We start from the raw sequence: 25041 nt of genomic DNA on the forward strand, positions 1-25041 counted from the left end.
GAAATCATTTAAAATTAATCAATAAATGATTTAGTTTATAAAATGTGACAAAAGCACATCACAAACTCCCAAGAGCCTTAGGGGATGTCTTCAAATGTCTTGTTTTGTCTGACGCACAATCAAGATTTTAAAGATATTTACAGAAAAGCGGCAAAACCTTAATTTTGAGAAGCTGGAACCAGAGAATGTTTGGCATTTTTTCTTGATAAATGACTTGAATGATTATTCCATTAATTTTCTAACAACTAATCGAGTCATTGTTTCAGCTCTAAATAATAGTACAACTAAAATATCTATAATAAAATCTTAGTTAAAAAAAAACCTTCCCAACAACAGACAGTGAGTCTACTACATTATTTTACATATTAAGATTATTTTAAAATCTTAACAAGATAGAAGCTGGACGCAAAGTGTGCTCAGACTGGCGAGGCTGTTTTTTTCCTGTGGGTCTTAATGGTTAAATGGTTGCTGGTTCTTTGAGGTTTTAGTGGCTTTAGTGGGTTTTTAATGGTGTTAATGGTCTGAAATGTGATCCCAGGGAGACAGTCGATCAGGGGGGCTCAGACAATGATCTCCCACCAAGCTCACCAGTGTGTGAGTGCAGAGAGAGAGAGAGAGAGATGGAGAAATGGTGCGTCAGTATATGTACAGTAAATGTGTATGTGTAATGATGTTGATGGACAGAATAGTGTCCAAACAGATAATGAGAGTTGTGAGTCAACCATTACAGGCCATTATAGAAATCTCTCCTTTCTTTGGGTTACATTTTCTGTATCCACCAACTGAAGCCATTTCTATACACAGTCCATCTTAATACACACATCCCATGTATGTACATTCAAATTAACATAATTCACATGTGGATAATAAACCTCCACATCTCCAAACACTTTCATCTATTCCTGTCTTCCTTACGCTCAAACAAAAACACACCCATGCCCGTATCCACCCATTTACTCACTCTGAGACACCCAGTTGTTTGAAGACGCCTCCCAATGGCCACAATATCATTGTTGTGATGACCTATTAAATGGTAAGTGGTACCATACCAAGCCCCACGCATACATAAAACCATAAACCCGGGATGAGAGCAGCCAATCCCAAAGGATACTCACGCAAACACACGAGCACACAAAAACACTTCTGGAGTCCCTTAATGATCAGACACATAAATGATGAATGAATATATCAATATTAGAGTAGAGTAGGTTAGTAGCAGAGAGAGAGAGAGACTGGCAGACACAGAGAGAGATGGAGAGACGGGAGCATTAAGTGGTTTTGAGTTTAAAGCCATTCTTTCAAATCAACTGCTTTAACAAATCTGCGGAGGAGAGAACGCTGACGGTAAAAAAGAAAAGAAATTAAGATAACCTTGGTGGTCACCGCCTGGGTTTGGCCAACTTTAATAATTTATTTGCGGTGTTGAACTGAAGTACAATTTAATCTGTGTGGACCTCACATTTCCAAACAGGGAATTTTAATAGAGTTGATTGACATACCGTTAAGCTATGTGGTCATTTGTTAGGATGTACAAGGGTAAGACCGGCTCATCGTTTGAAGCCATTTCTTAAAATATGGATGAAGGCTCAAGAAACTTTAGTGCAACTAACATTATTGGATAAGTCTGAGTTCAGATTTTGATCATGATTTTAGAGCTAAAACATACATTTCCTCATTTATCTTTTAACTCCGATGTTCTGATTAGGGGTCGTCTTAGGCCCTCTTTAAAAAGCTAAAAAACAAACTTCACATCGGTTAATCAACCTGATATTTCATGACTTTTCCTGATTTTAGCAAGGGCATTGTTTTGCCAAAGGGAGGGTTATGACTTCAACACTTTTCTTTTTATTAGATCTTAATAAAGTCAGAAACTAGCAAGTAACGATTCATTTCAGTATTGAATCATCCATCTACTTTTTTTATCAATTAATCACTTAATTGTTTATCTTAGAAATGTAGAAAATAGTGGGAAATGCCCGGGGCAAGTTCCCAGAGCCCAGTATGACATCTTCCAATGACTTTCAATCTAAAACCTGAAGATTATTCAATTTATCACCATATAAATCAGAGAGAAGCATCAAATCTTCCTCACACTGGAGAAGTTGGAACCAGAGAACATTTGGCATTTTTCCAGGATGAATACCAAAATGTATTTATTTTCTGACGAATGATTAATAGACTAATCTTTTCACCAAACACTGAGGGCATAAAACTTAGATTACTTTTTGTTTGAGTTGTCTATACTATGCGATTGGCAACACAGAGAAGAGAGAAAGAGAGAGGCCAGAGTTGTGAACTCAAAGACAATAATTCAGATGAACTTTCTACTGAATCACTGCTGATGCTCTTCTACAAAGCAGACACATTGTGAAAAGAGGTATAATCAATGTGAAGATGTAATATATTGAACTGGATCGACTAGTGAGATTAGTGTTTGTCTTGCAGTTGAACATGTTCAATGCTGCTGTCCCCTGAATGCATATTTCTTTCCTACTTTATGCTAATATACTGCAGCTACAAGCGACTCTGCAGGATGGCAGTGAACTTGTTTGCATGTTCCATGGGCATTTAATCCACCATCCTGTTCACTGTGGTCCTGAGAAACCTCACTGTGTAGGTGTAAACGCTTTAATTATAAAAAAAAAGATCTTGTGGCTGTTTTACGCTCTTTTAGAGAAATAATGACATTGCTGGCAATTATTCATACCCATTCCTCTCTCACTCCAGAGTTTTCATTATATTCATCACACATAATCATTGATAGAATCTCAATGATGCTCACAGCAGCCCTGCATAAATGCATGCCTTCATTTGTTTCTTGAGTAGTGCTTCAGAGGAGATCTGGGGTGACTGTCACACCATCGAGTATCGGTGCCGAGGGGAGGACGTGTCTGGCAGTGAGGAGGGGGATTTGTGCAGATAAAAAGGAAAACAGTCTGTAACCACTTTACTGTTTTCCAGGTAGAATTTTTGGCAACAGAAAATACTTCTCATCTGAGATATATCTTGGGAAGGTTACAATGCAGAGAAATAAAAAGTCTGAAAAAAGGTGTTAGCCTGCCTTCTGGTTTCTATTTAGATCACAGACACTATTCCTCAGCTGTGTACAGTATATTGTGTATTTCTAACCTTTAAAGCAACACTTTCTATCTCTAAATAACCTCACAGCATCTGTGTGCTGTGCACCTGCATGAACTGTGTGTGTGACTACGTGCAGCATGCTCCACATTACTAACCTGACCACTTTAGACTGTGTCCCAATGATATCGCTCTCTAAATCCAGGAGGTGTTGGTGATTGCGAAGCCCCGTGAGCCTCTTCAGCCTCAGCAGGGCCACACAGAACTGAGCTCCCATCTCCTCCAGCTCTCTGGTGCCGATTTGAAGACCCTGAGGACAACATGTACATGCACATCAAAGACATGATACTAATAGATAAACACTAAAATGTTCACCAGGATGAACTGTCACACACAGAAATGCCACAATCCTACAAACTTGCACGCACAATATGTGCACATTCCCAACGTACAGCTAGATTCAAAAAAACTATTTCAAAGGTCCAACAGAAATCTACTTTAAAATGGCTGCTGTGGTTTTTTTATAGCTGCTCTGGAGCCAGGGGATGGAGCCGTTGTCCATCTTCAAACGCCCCAATTCTCAATGCAGGAAAGCAGTTTGCTGAGGAAACTTTTCATGCAAAAACTTGATAATATATTTCATTTGCAGGAAGCGCACATTCAAACGCATGTGCACTCACACCTGCAACCCTAACAAAGTCTTCACAGTGCTGTACTATCATACTAGTAAATGAATACTCACTCAGGGACACACACGCACAGAGCTTACCCCCGACTCAACCCAAAAAACTTTCATGTTCCTATTTCCCCAGAGCGCAGCTAGGAACATCTGAACTTGGCCTGGCCACAGAGATACGCAGCCTCAATTCAGGAGACATTAGTTCCTGCACATCTGGACAAACACTTCCACAGAAACCAGTGGGGGGGGGCAAATCAGTGCCAAAATGGCATCCCTAGACTGCCTCTGCATATGTACTGTTGACATTGGCAGAATTCAGAAGGAAGGAAATCAACTGGGGTGGAAAGACAGAGAGAGAGAGAAGAAAGGGAGGTAAAGGGGTCAAAAGAAATGAGGAGGGAAGAGAAGAGGAAGTGGAAAAAAGGACTGCAGCTCCACCTGCTGGACATTTGGGGATAGATAGGGGCACCTCCCTCTCACTTACAGCGGGTGGACACAACAAAACACATGCACAATGCAATAAAACCCGGCACATTAGCCCAGCAACTCATTCTCTGCATACTGTGAGTGTTTTGTTTTGACGTGTTTAACTACAGGGTTATTGTATTGAACTGCATGGCATTGGGCAGTTTTTCTTTCTGTCCTTACCCTATAAACAACTTAATTATATGCTTACCTTATATTTGCCCTGGTCACAGCCACAGAGCGTGCTCTCCATGGTGTAGCTGCGTTGCACTCCTATCTCTCTCCACACAACCACGCGGGCGGTTGACTCTTTGGAGCGCTCCACCACAAAACTACAGCTCGCCATGCTGAAGGCCGGGGCGATCTGGGACAGGATCTTGGGAAGAGCCTGAAAAACACATGAAACTGTGTGAGTGTTTTTGTGTAGGCGTGTGTGCCATTAATGCATCGGGGAGCAGATGATAAAGTACATTTTATAGTAGGGACAAATAACTTTGTCCAACAAAGACTGGCTTATGTACAGAGCAGTTGCTTGGGAAAGCAGCAGTATTGACTGCTGCTACCCAAAATGTTTGCTGTGGGCTTGTAGCCTGAAGCGACATGTCCACTAGGAAACTCTGACTTGAACTGGCATCTTTATTAGCATTCGGTTGAGTGAAAAATATTTTTTTGCATTCCCAAATGCAGAGAGAAGCAACAAACTGATCTCGACTACCTGGCCAGCTTGACTGGTGAATGGAAAGAAAAAGTCCTACGCCATGGCAGAGTGAAATTCAAGGTGAATCACTAAAATTATTGAAGTAAAATAAATTTGAACATGTTTGTCAGATAAGAGCTGGTGTTGAAACACATGTTTATGACTAGACAGATATAAGACTAATAAATCAGGATTTAAACTGAACAGAATAAGGAAATCACAACGACACAGAGGGAAAGAAACAGGAAGCAGGTAACTCAAAACAGGATGTGATACGATATGTTAGGATATTTACAAATAAAGAGAAGTGAAACGCAATTACTCTCAGTTTTAAGATAAGATAAGATGATCCTTTATTAGGCTCACAGCAGGGTCATTTGCAGTGTTAAAGCAGCAAAGGGCAGACTGCAACAACAAGAGCATCAGTAAAAAAACAAAATACAATATATCAAATAAGAAAAGATATAATAAATTAGTAAGTAAACAGTAATTAAGTGAACAGTAAAGTTATAATAAGTAAAAAAATAATAGTGCACGGATAAGTTAAAAAGTAATTACATGTAAAAATAAAAAAGTACTACAAAAACAATTTTATTAAAAAAAACTGAAGGAGAAAAGATCGACGGTGAGTAGGACCTGCTGTAACAAGCTGCCACTCGTGCAACGCCATTTAAAGTGCAAAACTATTAAAAGGTAATGTAAAATGGTGCTACATTTGTTCTTAAACCTGCAGTAGGCAGAATATTTTTGGCATCATTGGGCGAAAAATCCATAATAACCTTTCAGCATATTGTATTTAAAGAGTTCTGAGAGAAAACTAGACTTCTGCACCTCCTCATGGCTCGGTTTTCAGGCTTTAAAATATCTAGCCCATGACGGGAGACTTTGGCCAATCACAGGTCATTTCATAGAGAGAGCGTTCCTATTGGCTGTTCATTCAACGGAGGCGGCTGTCAATCACTTGCAAACTCTGATCAAACAGTCAAACTAGGCAGTGAGAGAACATTTGCTCTGGGTGGTGGGCGGCGCTTGGTATTTCCTCAACTGGTCACAACATGGCTGCCGGGTCACAAACTTTCTCATTTTACAGCTAAACAGTACACTACAAGATGTTTCTGAAAACATTTGAGGTGAGAAATAGGCATTACAGTAACAGAATATTGATTCATATTTGATCAGCGCTGCCTAGTTTGACCGTTTGATCGGAGTTTGCGAGTGACTGACAGCTGCTCAGAGACGGCAGGCTCCAGCTGGGCTCTGATTGGTTGTTTTCCTACGGTCTGTGAAATCTTGCAGATGCCATTAGCAGCACCAGAGGACATCGGAAGACACAGAGGAACATGATTTTTTTCAGATTACCTGTCTCATGCACTACTGTCAGGATATAGTGACTGTTTTATACATATAACTTTTTTAATCATATTTGCTCCAATTCTGCTGACTGTAGCTTTAAGTGAGGGATGCATGAATTGTTTTTCAATGCATACACTATACAGGGCAGACTTATGCTGATGTAAATATAAGCTGATCTGATAGCATCTCTTTTAAGTACAACGTAACAAAGGGGATCTCTTTGCACTAAGTTCAATGCAATTATTATTCAGCGATGTGAGAACAGTAATCTGAAACAGAGGGGAAGACAGAGAGTGGTACTGCAAAGATGAGTGTGTGTGTGTGTGCGTGTGTGTGTTCACCCTGTATCCAAGGTCCTCTAGTAAGTCACTGGACGTAGCACTGATATTGGACTGCCAGACGGTCTCCTTCACGCTGCAGCCGTACATGAACACATTCTTCTTCCTGGAATGACCGTGGTAGTCGCAAAACACCTGTGCATTGACGCACACGCACACACACAATGTAAAAACAATGAATACAAAAATATAAATCAACAGACAGTTACAATAGCTCAAATTATTACACTGAATCATCATCAATTTTGCGACACTGTGTTATAATGGCTGTAAATGTCATTGGTACTGCAGCTGTGTTACTGCTCATATTTATCAAAAGACATTTTCTCAGGTCCATTTTTAGAGGAAGGACAGCAGCCTCACCTTGCTTTGTGTTGTAAAGTCATCACCCTTTGTACAGTAAACGCATCCCCCATAAAAGCAATATCCCATTATATCTAACTTGCTGACACATGGTGTAGCACAGAGGCCAATGGAGGCTGTTGTTTATGGTAACTGCATTAATGCCTCAAAACCAACGTGGTGATTTATTAAAGTGAAATTTAGTGGACATGCAGCCAAACAGCGCGTGCAGCTGAACAGGAGAAATGGCACCGTGAATAAGACGTTAGAAGAGGTTCTTTATGTTTCCCAAAGGAAAGATGATGCAGCAAAATGCCCCCAAAGTGATTAAGTCCAGTTAATTAGAGGTCATACCAGTGGTGCTCTTTGTATGTGTGCAAGGTACTGCAGCAGGCTCTTAGTGTGGTAGATGGTGGGGTGGAGCTCAAGATTGGGGTTCTGCCACTGGCGATTCAAATCCTCTCCACTCAGAGAACAACGATGACTACAGCAGGAAGGAGACGGCAGGAGAGGGGGAGGATACAGAGTGGAGGAGAACAGAGCAACAGCTGGAGAATCCTTCAGGACAAGATTGTGTGTGTGTTAATATAAATAAAGCTGTGACCAACGTGCAGGCCCAGGTTCGGCAGGTGTTTAGCATCTTCAGTGTGTATACTTGAAAGCTGTGAGTGTGTGCTCGTTTCTTTCCATCTCTAGACTTACTTTCCATTTACAACTCCATCAGGGTTAAGCATGGGGACTATCTTGAAGATGTAGGCCTCTCTGAGGCTGGCTGCCAGTGGGCTGGTGCCCATCAGGAACTCCAGCGTGCCCTTCATTACCCAGCTGGCGTTGGTCTCTCCAGGGTGCACTCTGGCCGACAGGAAGATCAATGGACGATTCCCTGAAGAGGGAGAAAGAGGGACAAACAGAGGGATGAGAAAAAAAGAAACAGATTCTTCAATTTAAAGTTTTCACAGCTGAGAAGCAGCATCAGGGGACTCAAGTGGACAGAAAACCTATTTGGGAAGCACTGACATGCCCTGATACCCCAGGGCTGTTCTAATGCAGCAATATACAGTAGAAATGTAGTAAAATGTTCCTGCAGTGACTAGTATTTAATTAATTAAGCAGTAGATATGAACTTAGAAGTAGAAGTGAATTTCTTACACATTTTGGAGAACTATCCAGGAGCCAGGCATGAGGAAGTTGGATTTATAAACTGAGATTATTTTGTTACACAGACTTTTCCCAAAGGATGAGAATGAACTTCCATCACCAAAATGACTAGATTAGACTTGTCAGTAAGATTGGTCAAAACTGACCACACAACAGCCATTAAATGTTTAGTAGGGCTGCAACTAATGTTTTTTTTCACTGTTGATTAATCAGTTGATTATTTTTCTTGATTAATTGATTAGTTGTTTGGTCTATAAAATGGTGAAAAATGTGGATCAGTGTTTCCCAAAGCCCAAGATGACATCCTTGAAAGCCTTGTTTTGTCCACAACTAGAAGATATTCAGTTTACTGTCATAGCGGAGTAAAGAAACCAGAAAATATTTACATTTAAGAAGCTGGAATCAGAGAATTTTGACTGTTTTTTTCTTAAAGAATGACTCAAACCGATTAATTGATTATCAAAATAGTTGGAGATTAATTTAATAGTTGACAACTGATCTTAATCTTATCTAAAATTTAAATATTATGGCCCATTACCAAAGGCTTTAAGCTGCCAGCTGTTACCAGGACATCTGACAAAAATACATGTCAGTTTGCATACCGATGTGATCATTCTTTTTAACATCCATGACCTTATTTCACCAGGATAATCCACTCAGTATCAATGCTGAGAATCGGAGTCCTGGGTACAAACAATAAAACTATATCATACAGTAGTAAAAGTGTGTCGATCAAGTGTTCAAGTGTGCAGATTTCAGTTTACATTTAAAACCCTGTAGACCTGTTTGTTTCCTTGTCGACCTGTCGTGATGATTCCAGATAGCGGCACCATGATTGGTGAAGCTACAAAGGTTTTTCAAGTCTTTCCAAGATATATGAAAATCTCCCAGCTGAGATTGTTCTGCTCAGGTATGAGAGTGATGGTGACCAAATAAAAAAGACACATGCACACAGACCTACAGTGATTTACTTACTGAATTGACAGATGTAATCATTGGAGTTGGACTCTGGCATGGCAGTGATGGTGAGAAGGGGGCAGTTGTTTCCCCCCAGAGTTTCACACAGGACGTCCTGTCTCAGGTAGATCTGAGGGGTCCTCAAAGCCTCCAGTTTGGACAGGTGCATCTGAGGACACAATGACACATTACAGTTTTTACATTTCGCTCTAACATTATTATCTACAACTTCCACTTAAGCCCCCATCCCTCACACATTTTACTGTTGTATTGTTGCACTGGCTGTTTATTTGGCTTCTTATGATTCAGATTGGGCTTCTCTATTGTTGCTTATATTATATGCAATTCTGCATAGTCACTCTATAGAAAAGGAAGACAAAATGCAATTATAAAAAACATAATTATTTACATAATGAGTGTACAGTAGTTTGAGAGCAAAGTAGTTATCTGAGCTCAGATTTGAAGGACATATAAATTATACAACAAGGGAAACAAAACAGTGGATTATACACTGGGGGTTTGGGAGAATGGAGTAATAATTACTAAAGGAGACTATGATGAAAATTGTCATTTTTTTAGCGACTAAAACCATAACAATTACACAACATGGTCAAGAGGTCGACTAACAATCATTAGTGGTTAGAGATATGTATACTACTAATGGTCTCTAGATTACAGCAAACAGTGGTATTGTAATATTACCTTAAGAGTGGAGTATGTATAAGGGTAATGATAGGCGAAGTAACAGACATCATCCTTATGGCTGAAGCTTGTGCTGAAGGTCATCGTATAATAGGACTTTCCTTTCTGACCACCAGCTGCAATGGAACTCCGAGCAAAGTGATTCCTGTGGAGAAGAAGGAAGAACATTTCATGAGTAAATGTTGCACAATATGACATTTTCACTCAGTGGCCACTTTATTAGGTACACCTGTACAATCTATTGCAATTCAATACAACAGCAGTGCCATAAATTCTACTTAGTTCATAATTTTGGACTATTATGTCTGTGCATTGCAAATATTCGTTATACTTTTGCAGAGTCCCTGGTCAATAATTTGCAAAACAGATATATTGTGTATATTTTTATAGTATTTTTAATATCTTTATTGTAATTGTTTGTATTATATATTTATGTTCCTTGACTTTTACATTACTTTTATTTTTATTTTCTCTTACTACATTTATTGCTATGCACAAAAACACCAAGGCAAATTACATGTATGTGAAAACCTACTTGGCAATAAACCTGATTCTGATGTTCAGTTTTGGTGACATTATCGGAAATATTCCATTATATGTTTTTTACCAAGGTAATAGTTTAAGTACTGAACTACATTATATTGAGATGCGTTTCTAATATTCTGCCCGTTTAAAGTGGCAGCAGGCAGTGTATTTTTGGCATCATTGGGCAAAAATTCCATAATAACTTTTCAGCATATTGTAATTCAAGTGTTCTGAGAGATAACTAGACTTCTGCACCTCCTCATGGCTCTGTTTTCAGGCTTTAGAAAATCTAGCCTGTGACCGGAGACTTTGACCAATCACAGCCGGCTCTCATAGACAGCAGCTGGACAGCAGACCTCAGATCAGCTCTGACTGCTTGTTTTCCTCCGGTCTGTGAAATCTTGCAGATGCCGTTAGGAGCACCGGAGGACATGACACATGTTAACAGAGAGGACAAACACCTTTATGACGATGTTTAAAAACTTAAACTAACCTGCATGTCTTTGGACTGTGGGAGGAAACCGGAGTACCCGGAGAAAACCCACGCTAACACGGGGAGAACATGCAAACTCCACACAGAAGGGCCGCAAGTCGGATTTGAACCTGCAACCCTCTAGCTGTGAGGCGCCAGTGCTAACCACTGCACCACCGTGCAGCCAACATTACATATATGTATCACAAAAAGACTTTATGGCAGAACAGCTGTATTGAATTGCATTAGATTGTACAGGTATACCTCATAAAATGGCCACTAAGTGTATGTAAAAATATACATGCACTACTTTTTAAATATGTGGTGCAATTTGTGAAGAAATGGTGTAGAGGGTGCGTCACCCTTTCCCTTCTAAGGAATGCTTTTCAAAAATGTTGCTAAGTACATTAATACTAGGTCATAATAACTTTGTCAGTGTAGCAAGCTATAAAGTAGTTGACAGTTCTTTATAGCTACTGTATATAACATGTATAAATATACAAGGTAATTAATAAACTACAGCACAGTAGCTGCAGCATAGCAAAATTGGTATGCTGCACGAGAACCGTTCATTTGTCCCATGTAACTGTAACGCTTTTTAAAAAGGTAGTTTTGCCCTCTCCCCTTCTGAGTGCACCTACTTGTAGTAACAGATGTCTGTTCCTGTTCTGACCCAGCGAGGCCTGCCACTGATCGCCTCCTGCACCGAGTACATCAGCACCTGCATGCCTGCACACACACACACACACACACATAAGGAGAAAGACAAACACACAAAAGCTAAGAATGTGTGCTATCTGAAGCTCAAGCGACCTCATACAGACTAACTGTAGGTCAAAAGCCTTTAAATTCAATACAGTCTAATTTAATGTAATATTTACAAAATGATACAAATCTTCTGTAGGTCAGATGGAGAATGACAAACTGTTGGGTGTTTCACATGTTGTTGTGCATCTCACCGTAGTTGAACTGGCTGTTTGACTTCTCAGAGTTGATGATGTTGAAGCGGTAGGTGGTTCCAACACGCATGCCGCTCACCTCAAAGTAGAACCATTGGTGGTAGTGATTACTGTTGATGTCTGAATTCAGCACCAGGTCATACTCATATCTGGAGAAACAACACAACATAAACTGTAAATGTGGAGCCAAACCACCATCAACTATAAACAATATTTATTTGTTTTTTAATCTAATTTCTGCAAAAGAGAGGTAAGAAGTAAGTTGAATATAATACAAGTTGACCACAGATTTAAATGAAATGATTATGCTAAAAGGTGATTTAATTAAAACTGCACACCTAATTGTGTAGCTCTTATTCATTCCCATGTAACTGATGTGATAATAAATACTTACTTCCTAATTTGAACTGCCTTCCTGAGGTTGCCAGACTCAAACTGAGAGTTGAACTTCAGTGATTCGCCATCGTCTTCAATCACAGGACAACTGAAACACAACCAAATGTGGATGATAGATTGAGCTAATCTGCTTTGTGAATGTCACAGCTCTCAACATTATCAGAAAAAAGGACAAACTGTAGCTTTAGTCGTAATTTTAGCTCCATTTAGTCTGAGTGATGTAAAGCTTTATGTTAGCGGACTCAATAAGAGGGACTCACCTGGGAATGTCCAGGTCGTAAACTACTTTATCCACGATATCATTAGGATGGATCAGCCTCTCAATGTCCTGGAATATTTTAGACCTGATGGACAAACAAACAAACTCAGGATTAACACAATGGATGGACAGATATGTTTCCCATAAAAAAAATTGTTGTTTTTTAATGAGGATGAATGCAATAGGCTTTAGGAAATGCCTTATCCCATCACAGCAAAGTTAAGTGTAAACTGTAGCTGAGATTCAGACTAAAAAGCCAATTTGGACTGCCACGCAGAACCCCACAATGTAACCGCATGATTGCATTTAACTTTACAACTTTACAACTTTACAACTTTACAACTTGTCCTTAGAAAAAGCATTACGAAAGCATCACTATTACTGAGGCTCCGAAAGGTCTGTCTGGAGCCCCACAAGTCAGCACGAGGTCATGCTCATATCTGTAGTGTAAGTCAAAGATTTAGAAAAGTTTTAAAATATTCTAAATACAAAATATTTGCTCAAATCTGGTAAATCTTTCTGGAAAACACGACAGTACACTGCAGGGCAGTTAATTTTTTTTCTTTCAGTTTTATACTATTCCTTTTAATGGCAGGATTTCTGGTTTCTATAATCTGTGTGCAAAACACAATTTTCGTAAAAAATGTCTCACCTCTGTACACCATAAACTCTCTCTTGAAGGGGTTCCCTAAATGTTGAAGCTACATGGCCAAAGTAGTCTGGGTAAGCCACTTCAGCGTACTGGGGTACGGAGCCTGTTCCCTTCACCATCTCCACGTACAGGTCGGGGTCATGCAGCGGGAGGAGCAGCGCCGTGTCTGGCACCTCCAGAACTGCTCCCTCGTCCTCTGCACCCTCTGAGCCACAATCTGACCCCCAGTTACTGCCTCCTCCTCCCACACGTCGAGTAGAGATGCCCCCTAAGAGCAGAGGAGATTGTATGTGCCTCGTGGCATTGACTGGAGATCCTTCTTGTTTGATTCCCCTTTCTCCTTCTTCTCCTGTGTTCAGAGCCCCCTCCTCTTCTAGAGAGACACAGTCCAACACATGTGCTAGGTCCTGTTCTATCATCTGGCCTTGAGAAGGAGGCCTGGTGAGGGAGGACAATGTTGTATGCGTGTCAGGGGAAGGAATGTGGGCTTCCTCTTTTTTGTCTTGGTCCTTGGTGAGGTGGATGGAGTCCAGTTCTAGAGGTGTTAGAGGAGCACGGGGAGCAGGAGTGGGCGCAGGAGACGGCAGGGTGTGTTGTCCTTTGGTAGGGTTGCAATCCACCTGCAAGCTCAATACGGGGACGTGCTTTGGGGACAGGGCTTGAGCTGTGGGCACTATGATTGGCCGAGTGGATCGAGTTGAGGCTGATGATGAAGTGTAAGACAATGATGAAGATGTGGTAGAGGCACTCTTTGAGGATTCAAAGTTATAACCCTGTAGGAATAAGATATATATATCAATCAGAAAAAAACAGACAACACACTTAACCTGTATTAATACCTGTAAAAATATAATCAAAGATCTTTTATTAACACTGACAAGAGCAATGATGAGCGCTTCGTCAGGCTCAAAAAATGTGCAATGGGCCAAAGGCTTACATTTTTAGTTTTTGTAGTAATTAACAATGAAATATACTGTATGTGTGAAAAGCAGGTTTAACCACCTCATATATTCAATATAAGTGCAAATACCATTAAAATCAATGTACAAAAATACCCAGAAGCAACACACACTGCAATTAAATAAAATGAGAAAAAGGTAGTGGAAAATAAAAAAATATAATAATAAGATTCAATTAAATTCAATGTATTAACATTAAATATAACAAAACAAAGAAAACAAATATCATAGAATTAAAGAAAAAAAGCAAGATACATTAATGTCAGATATTTCTATGTGACCATGTTGTAGAAAATGTCTCATACTAATTAATATGATATATATATATATATATATATATATATATATATAAATAATAATAATAATAATATATATTATATATAATTCAGCTATAATTCCTGTTGATTTATATGGATGTTTTGGTCATTTTTTCACCATGAATTCTTGTCAACATGGACATAAATTACTGACCTGGAAATCTTCAGAAAGCTCCAAGAAGAACCTCTCATAGACCCTCAACTCTTCAAACGGACGGCCAGGGTTCTTTTTGGGATGTAGCTTGTTTAGGTCCGTCTCTATGTCATCATTCTGATCAAAAAGACACAAATGGAGCAAACACACACATCTCAATGTAGATCTTCAGACTGTGTGCTATCTGGCTGCATTTGGGCTATTGCTCAAGTTGCTATCGAAGAAATATGAGATGGAGAAAACAAGGAAAAAAGAACTACAGCTAATGAGAAAATAACAAAAGGGAGACAAAAACCTACATATTCTGTGTTGCTGTTTAATTTGAGGGGGATTTTATAGTGCTTGGATATCAAATATGGTATATGTCTGGTGAGTTGTGGTTGGTGAGTTATGACTGCCCTCTGCTGAAAATTTAGAGGATTGCATCAACATCAGCTAAAACTCTGACACAGCTCTGAGATGTTCTATCCTCAAATGACACAATCTGTAGAGATTCAGCATTATATAACGCAAAAGTCCCCAAATATCAATAACGGTATTCTAATGTAACAATTCATTATTGATAAAAAAAGTTTTAGATGATCAAAAGTTGAGATCAAAAATGTTTAAGATGTTTAAGATGTCAATCACTTGGGCCTAAACTCTGCACTGTCTCTATAACACTACTGCCACACAGAGAAAATACACTCAACATTTTGAACACTAAGTGCAACACATAATGTTGCCATGTGAAATATGGTGTGTGCATGCGAGTGCTGAATGTTACCGCGGCGTGCTGATCCTTCTCGTCCTCCTCATTCTCTGTATCGTTCTCTGTGTCCGCGTCCGTCTCCTCGTTATCGTCACTTTCGTCCACCACATCATCCACTGGGTACACAAACGCACACAAACATAAGGAGGCGACTGTCCTTAAAACAAACATTTTCCCCTCTTTTTTTTTGCCCAAGCTGGGAGTTTGTTACTTTCTAAAGTGTGTGTAAGGCTGGACTGGTAGAACTCAACTGATTTCGGTCATTGAGTTTTATTGCTATGACAGTCAGGAACAGAGAAAATGTTAACAAAAAGATGTGAGCAGCCATGATTCAGAAATGAGTGAGAGATTTAGAGGACAGAAGAAATCATGAGTATATTTCTTCAAAGACTTTGAGCTGGTGATCTTACTGACATGTCTATGTAATAGCAGTAGCTTGTTATGTTACACTGTTCTCCATGGTTGGGTTACTGACATCACTGACATGTTTCTGTGAATATAGAGTTGACACAACTTTGCGCTAAGGCTGAGGCAATTATTATTGCCAATTAGAGCTGTCAAAACGGTGGTGTATATCATTGTTTTTATGGAGTTCCTGTTTGATTTTGCACTCTCTAGGAAATAAACTAAAACGTGTGGACAAGTACATCATCAAGCAGATTTAATTAAGCATAGTGTTACATGAAATACAATATTTCAATAGATTGATTTTGATATTTTAGATCAGATTAAAGGTGCTAAATTCAGAGCATTAATATAGCTACAAACAACTATTTGCTATGTAAACATATAGTGGAGTAATGTCTACCTGAGCAGAGAATGAAGTCACTCTCCCTCTGTGTGTGTCGTAATCAGAGCTTCTCTGTGCTTTGTTTACATAGCTGGTCCGGCCGTGCGTGCATGTAAGTGCATGTGAGTACCAGTGCGTGAGCCCCACTAGCTAGCCAATCGCTGCCGCTCCGCACTGCGCTTATATGGCGGTCATCTTTGATAAGCACCCACCCTCCGGTTTCCCCCAGATTTGCACTGTTAGCTCTGTCAGCACTGCTACCGTTGTTTGCACTGTTCGTGATGCTAGCACCATTAGCTGCTAGCCGCCGGCTCAGTTGTCGCCATGTTGAGAGCCGTGTGGACACAATCCCTCAATCATGGATATGCTCTGATTTGGAATTTAGCACCTTTAAATGAAGAACAAAGGGGCATCAGACAGCCTGTGGACACAAGGAAGCAAATTAGTTGAGTACAGTGCAAGTACATAAGTCTACTAGTGAGCAAGCAAGCACTAAGCAATGTGCACTAAGCATCTTTAATCCATGTTCATTACTAACACATGTCATGTGTTAGTTTAGTGAAGTTAGAGTATGACGTGAGGTGAATGAGAAAGCAGCAGTGAGTGAGTCTATGTATTCTGAGGATGGAGTTGTTTCTTACGTACGTCTTACCCTTCTTTAAGGGCCTGTTGCAGAGCTGATGAATTTTTCTTCCTGTAAGGCACATTGTGTGCAGCAGTGTTGCCGTTAACCATTTATGCGGTCCAGGGATGTAGGCATTATTTGTGTGTGTCTCTGTATAATGCAGGACTGAATCTAGGAGCGTAAAAAAAAAGTCTATGTGTCTGTCTGTACTGCATAATCATCAATGAAAGGCATGCGCATACACTGTGATATGCTGGGGCACTCTCTAGTGAAGTGTGTGTGTGTGTGTGTGTGTGTGTGTGAGTGTCCTGTGTTCTCACCCCCAGGTGGCTGGCTGTAGAGCTGTGCCACAGGCCCTGCAGCAGGTACATGTGGCAGCTGGTAGTGGAAGGTCGATTTGATGGTGGGCAGAGGCAGACGGTTCTTAGGAAAACACTTCCTCATGATGAGACTCGAGGTGTTGACGAGAGGATCCAGAGTCCGCACCGGGAGACACTCCTTGAAATAAAACCACACAGAAAGTAGAGAGTAGGCGAGACGGAGTGTGTGTGTGTGCAGTACATATGTGTTGCATACTTCAATTGTTTGTCATGCGTACGTTAAAATTCTCACTCACGGTGGATGAGTTGTAGAGGATCCTCATGCCATCAGCGTCTATGAAGGCTTTCCTGCCGAGCTTGATGTTGGTGATGTTCCTGAGGCAGACCAGCAGCCCTTTGCGAATCAGCATGTGGCGATGCCGTGTGTCATTGCGATGCCAGTCCTGGTACAGAGCCAGCAAGACAGGCACATGTCCGCCATCCACTGCACGGCGAGCATTCGTTTCTGCGAGGGGAAAGAAGTTGAAGAGGGAGAAAGCACTGATCATTTGTACTTTACGACTGTGGGATGGGATGAAGAACTTGAAATCCATGTTGAATGATCATTAACTGTGTTTGCTTCAGTGGGGAACAGAAAATCAGTCCAGGACAGGCAAAGGGTTAATGATGATGGGGCTGAGAGAGGCAGAAGGAACCAGCACTAATTAAGGATCACTACAGTACTGAAGAGTCAAAAGTCAATGTTATAAAGCAAATTACTCACTGGATTTGAGCAGTGCTCCCAGTGCATCCAGAGCTACCCTGTTGATTTAAAACAAGGAAAATAGGTTAAATGGTCCGCTGAACAACCATCCATGACAGATTAAAAGTTGTTACTAGTTTGTTATAACACAGTATTCATGCTGGCTCATTAACACAATCGACCACTTACTTCAGCAGGCTGGTGCTCTTCTTGCTGTACGGCACGACTATCTTTAACATGAGCTCCACCACTCCGTTCTTGCCCAAAGAAATAGCATTCACCGCTTCACAGAAACAAAAGGAGGAGATATCAGGCAACTCCAAGAGAGCATGACCACATTTAGAGAGGTGTATTTCAAAGTTTAAATGAACTTACAGTTGGTGGAGTAAACCCTGAGAACCTGCAGGCAGGGCAGAATCAGTTTGGTATTCTGTAGGTTCTGTTTCGTTAAGTTGACTGTGGCGTTCAGCGCTCCGCTCAAACGGGCCTTCACTCCAAACTTTCTGTCTGAACACAAATGATTACGCACAGAATACATCACTAGATTTCAGTGTTTTTGTCTCTGTTGTTTTCTGCAAAATACTAAATAACAAGTCTTAAATGCACCCTGTAGAGTTTTTGACCACTAGTAGCGCTGCAGAGCAATGATTTTACGAGTTCACGTTTTGTTTGCATTGTGCACACACACAAAGACGAACATGCATGCACATGGATGGTGTGATTCACAAGCTATTCCACTGATGAAGTGGCAGTAACTAGGCTTGCCGTAGTTACACGGTGTTTGGGCATACATCGATTACATTACTTGCCCACCGCTGTTTTATTTTTATTTTCGCGTATCAGCAAAATTTCACAGCTGAAGCTGGACCGGAGAGGCCAGACACAAAGTCGTTCAACGTTAAAGATCACAGTAAGCACTCTACATATATTGAGCATCATCTTTTCTTGTAAAATGTCTGGTAATATCGGTGTTGTCAAAACGTTATTAACCGGTGGGAAAATCTCCTCACTGTGACATCCCTAGCTGTCACGCGCCAAGAAATATAGCAATGTGCCCGTAAAGGCAGTGAAGAAGAAGACTGTCAGCAAAGAAGCGAAGAATGCACAATTAAAAATATTTTCAAAAATCAAGTTTGCAAATGTTTTATGAGGAAAGAAATGGACTGAACGTGTTTGTTAGACCTCAACACACAATGTGTTTTGCAATGAAGCTCAGCAACAGCACCTTTAACAGCACAGACCAGATTTTAGCTGACATAAGTGATATGACATTTTAGACAGATAACAAAGTCACACAAGGAGAACTCAGTAAAATGTCAATGAAGACAAACCATTAGTTGCTACCCTGATATATAATGGTGTAGTGTGTGTTTGTTCGTGTTAAACCGTGACATTAAACCTACCTTTTGGGCCAACCTTGGCGAGCAGTGAGTGCAGCTGCAGCATGAGTTCCTCACTCGGAGGCAGCTCTTTACTAGCAGAGATCAGAATCTGGAATAATATTCCTGTTCCTCCTTTAGACACAAATACTGCCACCCTGCGGCCTCTGCCTAAAGACAGAAAACATCCATAAAACGGCATTAGGTGTGATAAATCTTAATTCATGATGGGAATATGCAGTTGAAATCCTGGAAAGCACAAACCTTAAAACATTACTACTTTATCGATCCCAGCTAAATTTACAATTTACTACCACTTTACCATTGGAGTGGCACAATGAATTGTTTATGCTTTTAGAAATATATGTATTACTTCTCACATTCATGAAAAAGTAATGTACCCCAAAATATTTTCTTATAAGTTAGAAATGAGTAAATGTTGTTATCAGCTCTCAAAATCAGGGCATAGACTACTCATCAATTTTGGAAAAGAGAAAACTCTACTCACCCACAGTCAGCAGCTCACTGAGAATGTACAAAATGTTCAGAGTGGTCTGGACATCCCTGGTATTCTGTCGAAGCCACACACAACACTTGTTAAAGAACATACAGGTGCATATCGTGAATTACAGAAATGTGTGCAATTTCCTCTTTGGACATTATTTTATTTGATGTTCTCTTTCCTAGGTGTGCAGTCTAATCTCAAATCTAACAATGCATCATCAATGTGACATCTGCAGCGGGGTTTCCCCACAGCTGTTCACACAAAGGCCTGGCTGCATTAGTTATGTCTCTGCATGCAATGTTTTAAATAGTGAGCTTATTCTGGCAAAGCACACATCATGGAGGTCTATTAGGCTTAAGAAGGATGTCTCAAAGGGAGGGAAATACACCTTCTTAGAGAAGTAGTGTGGCCTTTTGGGAAATAGCTTATTCGCTTTCTTACCGAGAGTTAGATGACAAGATTGATACCACTCTGTACGGTAAATATGAAGCTACCACCAGCAGCCGGTTAGCTTAGCTTAGCACAAAGACTAATACATCTTTGATAGTCAAATTTATAGGAAACCAATCTTTCCATTTGTGCAAACAGAAGGAACAACTACAGAGTAAGCTTAGAGTTAAAGTGTTATCATGTTCTGAGCTGCAATCTCCAGTTGTGTTGATGAGTGAGCTGACCTCCAGTGAAGCCAGGATGACCTCCATGCCACTGGAGCCTTTAGACATCACCTCTTTTCCGCTCTTCTCTGCGAACACACAGCAAAATACAAAGGATCAGAAATGTGAAGATAAACAGTACAGCATTTGTGCAAAACAACTGAGGGGGCTTCTCATACAAGCAAAGTGAGTGCTGTTATTCCAAGTACAGCATGTACAGCATGTACTCGCTCGACCATTAAAGACAAGGCACAATGTCATAGAGGATTATCTTGGAACGTGTGAAGACTACTGTCCTGGGTTAATTATAGTTACAAAGTTTCGGCAGCATTACACAATAGATATATACTTTTATCTTTAAATACAGTTTTACATTTACTCAAATATTAGCTTCTGCACACACAAGCTTTACCATCCCCCTCTTAGAACCTGTCCCACTCCACAAGTTGTGAAAATAAATGGTTTTGCTACAGCTCCTACTTCGCTTCTCTTTTCTTTCTCTCCGTATCCACCTCTTTCAATCATGCCCTAAACCTGCCCTGTTATTTAGGAGCTGACAGATTCCCGACCCCCTGTGAAGAGGCCTCAGAGAGTGAACTTTACAGAAGGATTATATATCGCTTGCTGATGATCCTACACATGTGAGGAGTTCATGTGTCTGGCATTGCACGCAGCAGGTGGATATGGAAATGAGAGGTGTCGAGCATGCAGCTTTCATGATGGATGATCTTGCACCGAAAAGCAGGAGAAAGTTACATTATAGACCATAAACACAACTGGTGTTTACACCCACACACAAACAACACACACGTCACACTTTCCACAAACTAATTACCCACGCTTATACAACTATGTTCATATCTGAGCATGTGAACACACGCACAAAGTTCAGTGCCTTGGAGAGCGGTGAAACATTACTGTCATACCATTACACATAGGAGCATCACTGAAAATAATAATAATAATAATAATAAAAATCATACATAATAATGATTTGCTGCAATTTATTCATTAACTGCATTTTGCAATTCCAATGATTTTATTCTGCTTGTAAAAATGTGTGTTCCAATAAGAATTAAGCAGCTTTATGATGGCACTTCAAGTAAAGCAGATATTTGTGATCTGCACAGTAACCTGTAGATGTTGCTCTTTAATTTACCTCAATACCCATCATTTATGTCTTTTACAGCGGTTGTAGCTATTGGTCAGCTATGGGTGACCGCTTAAAGTACTGCACATGGACTGTGGAGGTTGTAGAGGTCAGATTGGTTATTCTAACCTGACTTGAGCAGAGTGAAATATTTAAAATATGTGTAACACAAGTGCCATAATAGAAATGCTATTGTGGAAATCTACATCTTGGAGGATTTTTAAGAGTCTGAGTCAAAATACCTGAAACATTTTCATCATTTTGGACCCTACCTGGCGGGTCTGGGGAGACCACAGATTGACAGTATCTCCTGGTGTAGCGGTACTCCATTTCATAACAAAGGTCTCAAAGTTCACCAAAGCTGTAAAAAGATGTTTCCCAAAATCCCAAGTTCACTGCATCTGCTGTCCCTCTAAGGCTAGAAGTGAACTGCTCCACTGGTCAATCTTCCAACTGTGTACCAACACACTGAGCTTAGGGGCAGGACACTATCAATCTAGTAATCAGCACCTCCCCTTGTACGCTACCAGAAACTAAACCACCAACACTGACAGCTGTAGGATAACTCTCTTTACGCATCTTACCTCCCCTTTTTCTCCTACTCAGCACTGTGAGAAAAGGAGAGCTGCCATACTCTTACATAAAAACAGACGCTGAATTCCTGACAGCAAATGAGAGAGATAACAGAGAACTGCTGCATCTCAAACTGAATTCATTCTCCATTAAACCAAACCAGAACTCTTATGGTCTGTGTTTTCTTTATATTTTTTTGAATGTATCTTTTTATCAGGCTACATAACTTGTAATTCCTGGCATCCCTTTCTCGCTGTCATCCTTGCTGTTTCTCTTGGTATCTCCTGACTGCCTCCTGAGCTCCAAAAACTCTGAACATGAGACAAGAGTACAGCAAAGTCCGTCTCGGGGGTGTATAGTTACCGTGAACCGGGGTCAATGACCCCCTAACCAACGTCACGCTCATACACATCTCAAGTTGAGGCTGCAGGAGGGTGTGACGGACAGCCAAGCAGTAGCTGAGAGAGGAACAGCTGATATATCATGATTGACAGGGTCACAGACAGAAGCCTTTCCACTGTGCCCATCAGTCATGATGGATTAACTACAAGTTTACCTTGAAGTGAGAGGAAGCAATGAATTATGGGAAGGGGAAAGAGGAAATTCATGAAAAGCAACAGGGAAGGAGTTCAAAGCAAGTTCAAAGTATGCCGGTGGGCTCAAAATACTAGGTGATGATTCAGCAGTATTCCTCACCTTCACACAAAGGCTTCACTACGGCTTGACTCAAGTGATTACAAGTTGCCCTTTCTCAAAAATCCACAATGAAAATGCCACTAACTGAAAACTACTAGCTCCATTGCAGAGTTAATATAAGAGCGACTAATTAAAGTATGGGTTTGCAGGTTAGCTTAAACAGTTCAAATCTCTATTTGTGGTAAACTCTTCTTACTTTTTTTCTTAAGTAATGGCTGCAAATATCAACTATTCTCATTACTGATGAATCTATCATCATTATTGGATGCTTTTTTCAATTAACTGATTGATTATTTAGTCTATAAAATGTCCCAAAGTACAAAGAAATGCACAATTTCAAGGAGCCCAAGATTATGTTTTCAAATACGACCAGCACCAGTACACAAAGATATTCATTTTACAATGATATAAAACTGAGAAACGCAGCAAATCCTCACATTTGAAAAGTTGTATCATAGAATGTTTGTCATTTTTGCTTGATAAATGACATTAACAAGTATCAAAACTGTTGTCATTTTTTTTTCAGTTTGACAAATACATTAATCAGCTAATTGTTAAAGCACTAGAGCAATGATGCGTGCATCAGTGATTTCTATTCATCCCAGCTCCTCGGAGTGGCAGAGAGTTACCCTGCTAACAGCGACACACTCATGTTTCAGTCTGTTCTACATGGCGACGCGGCACAATGCCTTCTTCTGCTGTCAGATCTTCTCTGCTCTCCTTTCAAAAGAGTAATCAGAGAACCAGATCGGAAGACAATGTAACACTCCATCCACACTTTGACTACCGCTGCGCTGACCCATCTCTTTTTACACAGCAACTGTAGGCCAGCTGAACACATTTTAACTAGAAAAAAGAGCACTCAGTAGAGTTCAGACATCCACCAGGTGAGTCTCCCTCTCCACTCCCAAACAAAGAAGAGTTGAATCTCACTCAATTGTCCCGGTGGTGAAGATAACAACACAGGGATTTATTAATCTCGTATTGTGCCTAATTTTAGTGTATTATAACACAATAGGTATGGAATTAATCTGCAGATGCTTTGGTTCAAAATGAGACCAAACTTTTCTATGGATGTCAGTTTTTGATCCACAACAAAGGTCAAAATGTGGCCTGAAACAAACTAGGTAAGGTTTGTTTTTAGCCTAGCCGATTGACAGAAATGCCTTCTGCTACTGAAGCAGTTGTTAAACACTTGCGCCCCCTACCGGCTGGTTAAGAGGAGTGATGAGTCAGCAGTCAGTGATGGTGTAAACAGTCAATAAAATAGTTTTTTCAAAACGTGTGAATCACCACAACTACAAGAGGTCCTAGCATACATTTATAAATGTGCACAAAAAATATTAGGCTGATGGGTCCAGTAGTATTCAAGATCAGCCAGCTAAGCAGACAGACAAACGCATGCAATCACACCCACACAAGCAAACACAACCTAACACATGATCTCCTTAAGCCTGGTGGAGAAAATGAACTGATCAACTCGACCTGACTGGCTGAAGCTCTGCATCAAGACATTTTAAAGGGGAACCGATTTTACACATCAAAGTCAGTTTACAGGTGTTGAGGAGTGCTACTGCATATGGGATGAAAGTTGTATAAAGCCACCTGTGGCTAAATCTGATAAACTGCCTCAAGTGAGTGAGTCAGCATTAGCCACTACTAGCGTAACAACACATCCAACTCTCTGACCGAACTGCCATCGGTCAAGTTTCATAGTGGGTAACGTAGGTGACAAGTTTTGACAAGGAAGAAGAATGTGTGTCATAAAAGGGATATCTCAGTCCAACGATATAAGAGTGCAATAATGAATCGGTGGAGTACTCTTTAAAATCAACATGTAGACTCTCTGTGCTTATCGCTGTCTGTTCTTAATGCCAGGTAGGTTAGCCAATATAAACCTGAAACCATCACTGCTCTGACCAGACACTGTGAAGGGGTATATGGTGTGGGTTACCTCATATTTATGTGTGGATAGGTGTGTGTGTGTGTGTGTGTGTGTGTGTGTGTGTGTGGAGGGGAGTTGTTACTCTATGTCTAACCTTTTTATTCTATTGTATATTATACATATGTAATAAACACAACAATGGTTCATTTCCTTAAACTAGAACTTATTGTTTTCTAAATTACTGTTATAAGAAACACTTTTTGTAATAACATATTACAATGCAGGTATGAGGTAATGTCAACAATGCAATTTAAGGTTTATACTGTACTTTATTACAGCGGCAACTACCAAGAGGTGGAAGCACGGCTCATTGTTATCACACTTAGCTAGAGATAACACCACTATACACATATCACAAAATTATGGATTTAGTCTTTTCTATTGTTTCAGTTAGAGTACAGTAGATGGTTAGCAGGTTATTTTGTGTGTGTGACGTGTGTGTTTGCTCTC

At 40.3% G+C, this 25041-nt stretch overlaps 1 protein-coding gene across 6 annotated transcripts in view; it reads right to left on the reverse strand.

The window, feature by feature from the left end:
* agtpbp1 (ATP/GTP binding protein 1) overlaps positions 1 to 25041 on the reverse strand; it is a 44037-nt gene that overhangs the window by 13286 nt on the left and 5710 nt on the right. For 4 of the 6 annotated variants that reach the window (XR_005207851.1, XM_037777457.1, XM_037777458.1 and 1 more), the window contains exons 4-26: positions 20249 to 20316; positions 19578 to 19641; positions 19094 to 19240; positions 18066 to 18197; positions 17880 to 17973; positions 17712 to 17749; positions 17245 to 17453; positions 16949 to 17126; positions 16656 to 16697; positions 15229 to 15329; positions 14463 to 14579; positions 13033 to 13805; positions 12382 to 12465; positions 12120 to 12209; positions 11726 to 11874; positions 11408 to 11495; positions 9770 to 9914; positions 9086 to 9236; positions 7655 to 7835; positions 7307 to 7436; positions 6614 to 6745; positions 4434 to 4610; positions 3237 to 3388 (exon numbers count right to left, since the gene is read on the reverse strand). Coding sequence is in view for 5 of the 6 variants with exons in the window: in XM_037777457.1 (XP_037633385.1) it covers positions 3237 to 3388; positions 4434 to 4610; positions 6614 to 6745; positions 7307 to 7436; positions 7655 to 7835; positions 9086 to 9236; positions 9770 to 9914; positions 11408 to 11495; positions 11726 to 11874; positions 12120 to 12209; positions 12382 to 12465; positions 13033 to 13805; positions 14463 to 14579; positions 15229 to 15329; positions 16656 to 16697; positions 16949 to 17126; positions 17245 to 17453; positions 17712 to 17749; positions 17880 to 17973; positions 18066 to 18197; positions 19094 to 19240; positions 19578 to 19641; positions 20249 to 20316 (3442 nt within the window). In the remaining variant the exon portion in view is untranslated. Of the gene's footprint in view, positions 1 to 3236; positions 3389 to 4433; positions 4611 to 6613; positions 6746 to 7306; positions 7437 to 7654; positions 7836 to 9085; positions 9237 to 9769; positions 9915 to 11407; positions 11496 to 11725; positions 11875 to 12119; positions 12210 to 12381; positions 12466 to 13032; positions 13806 to 14462; positions 14580 to 15228; positions 15330 to 16655; positions 16698 to 16948; positions 17127 to 17244; positions 17454 to 17711; positions 17750 to 17879; positions 17974 to 18065; positions 18198 to 19093; positions 19241 to 19577; positions 19642 to 20248; positions 20317 to 21649; positions 21838 to 25041 lie in introns of those variants that run through there. The other 2 variants (XM_037777460.1, XM_037777459.1) reach the window with 2 other exon arrangements.

This window comes from Sebastes umbrosus, chromosome 8, assembly GCF_015220745.1.
Source record: "Sebastes umbrosus isolate fSebUmb1 chromosome 8, fSebUmb1.pri, whole genome shotgun sequence".
Taxonomy (NCBI): domain Eukaryota; kingdom Metazoa; phylum Chordata; class Actinopteri; order Perciformes; family Sebastidae; genus Sebastes; species Sebastes umbrosus.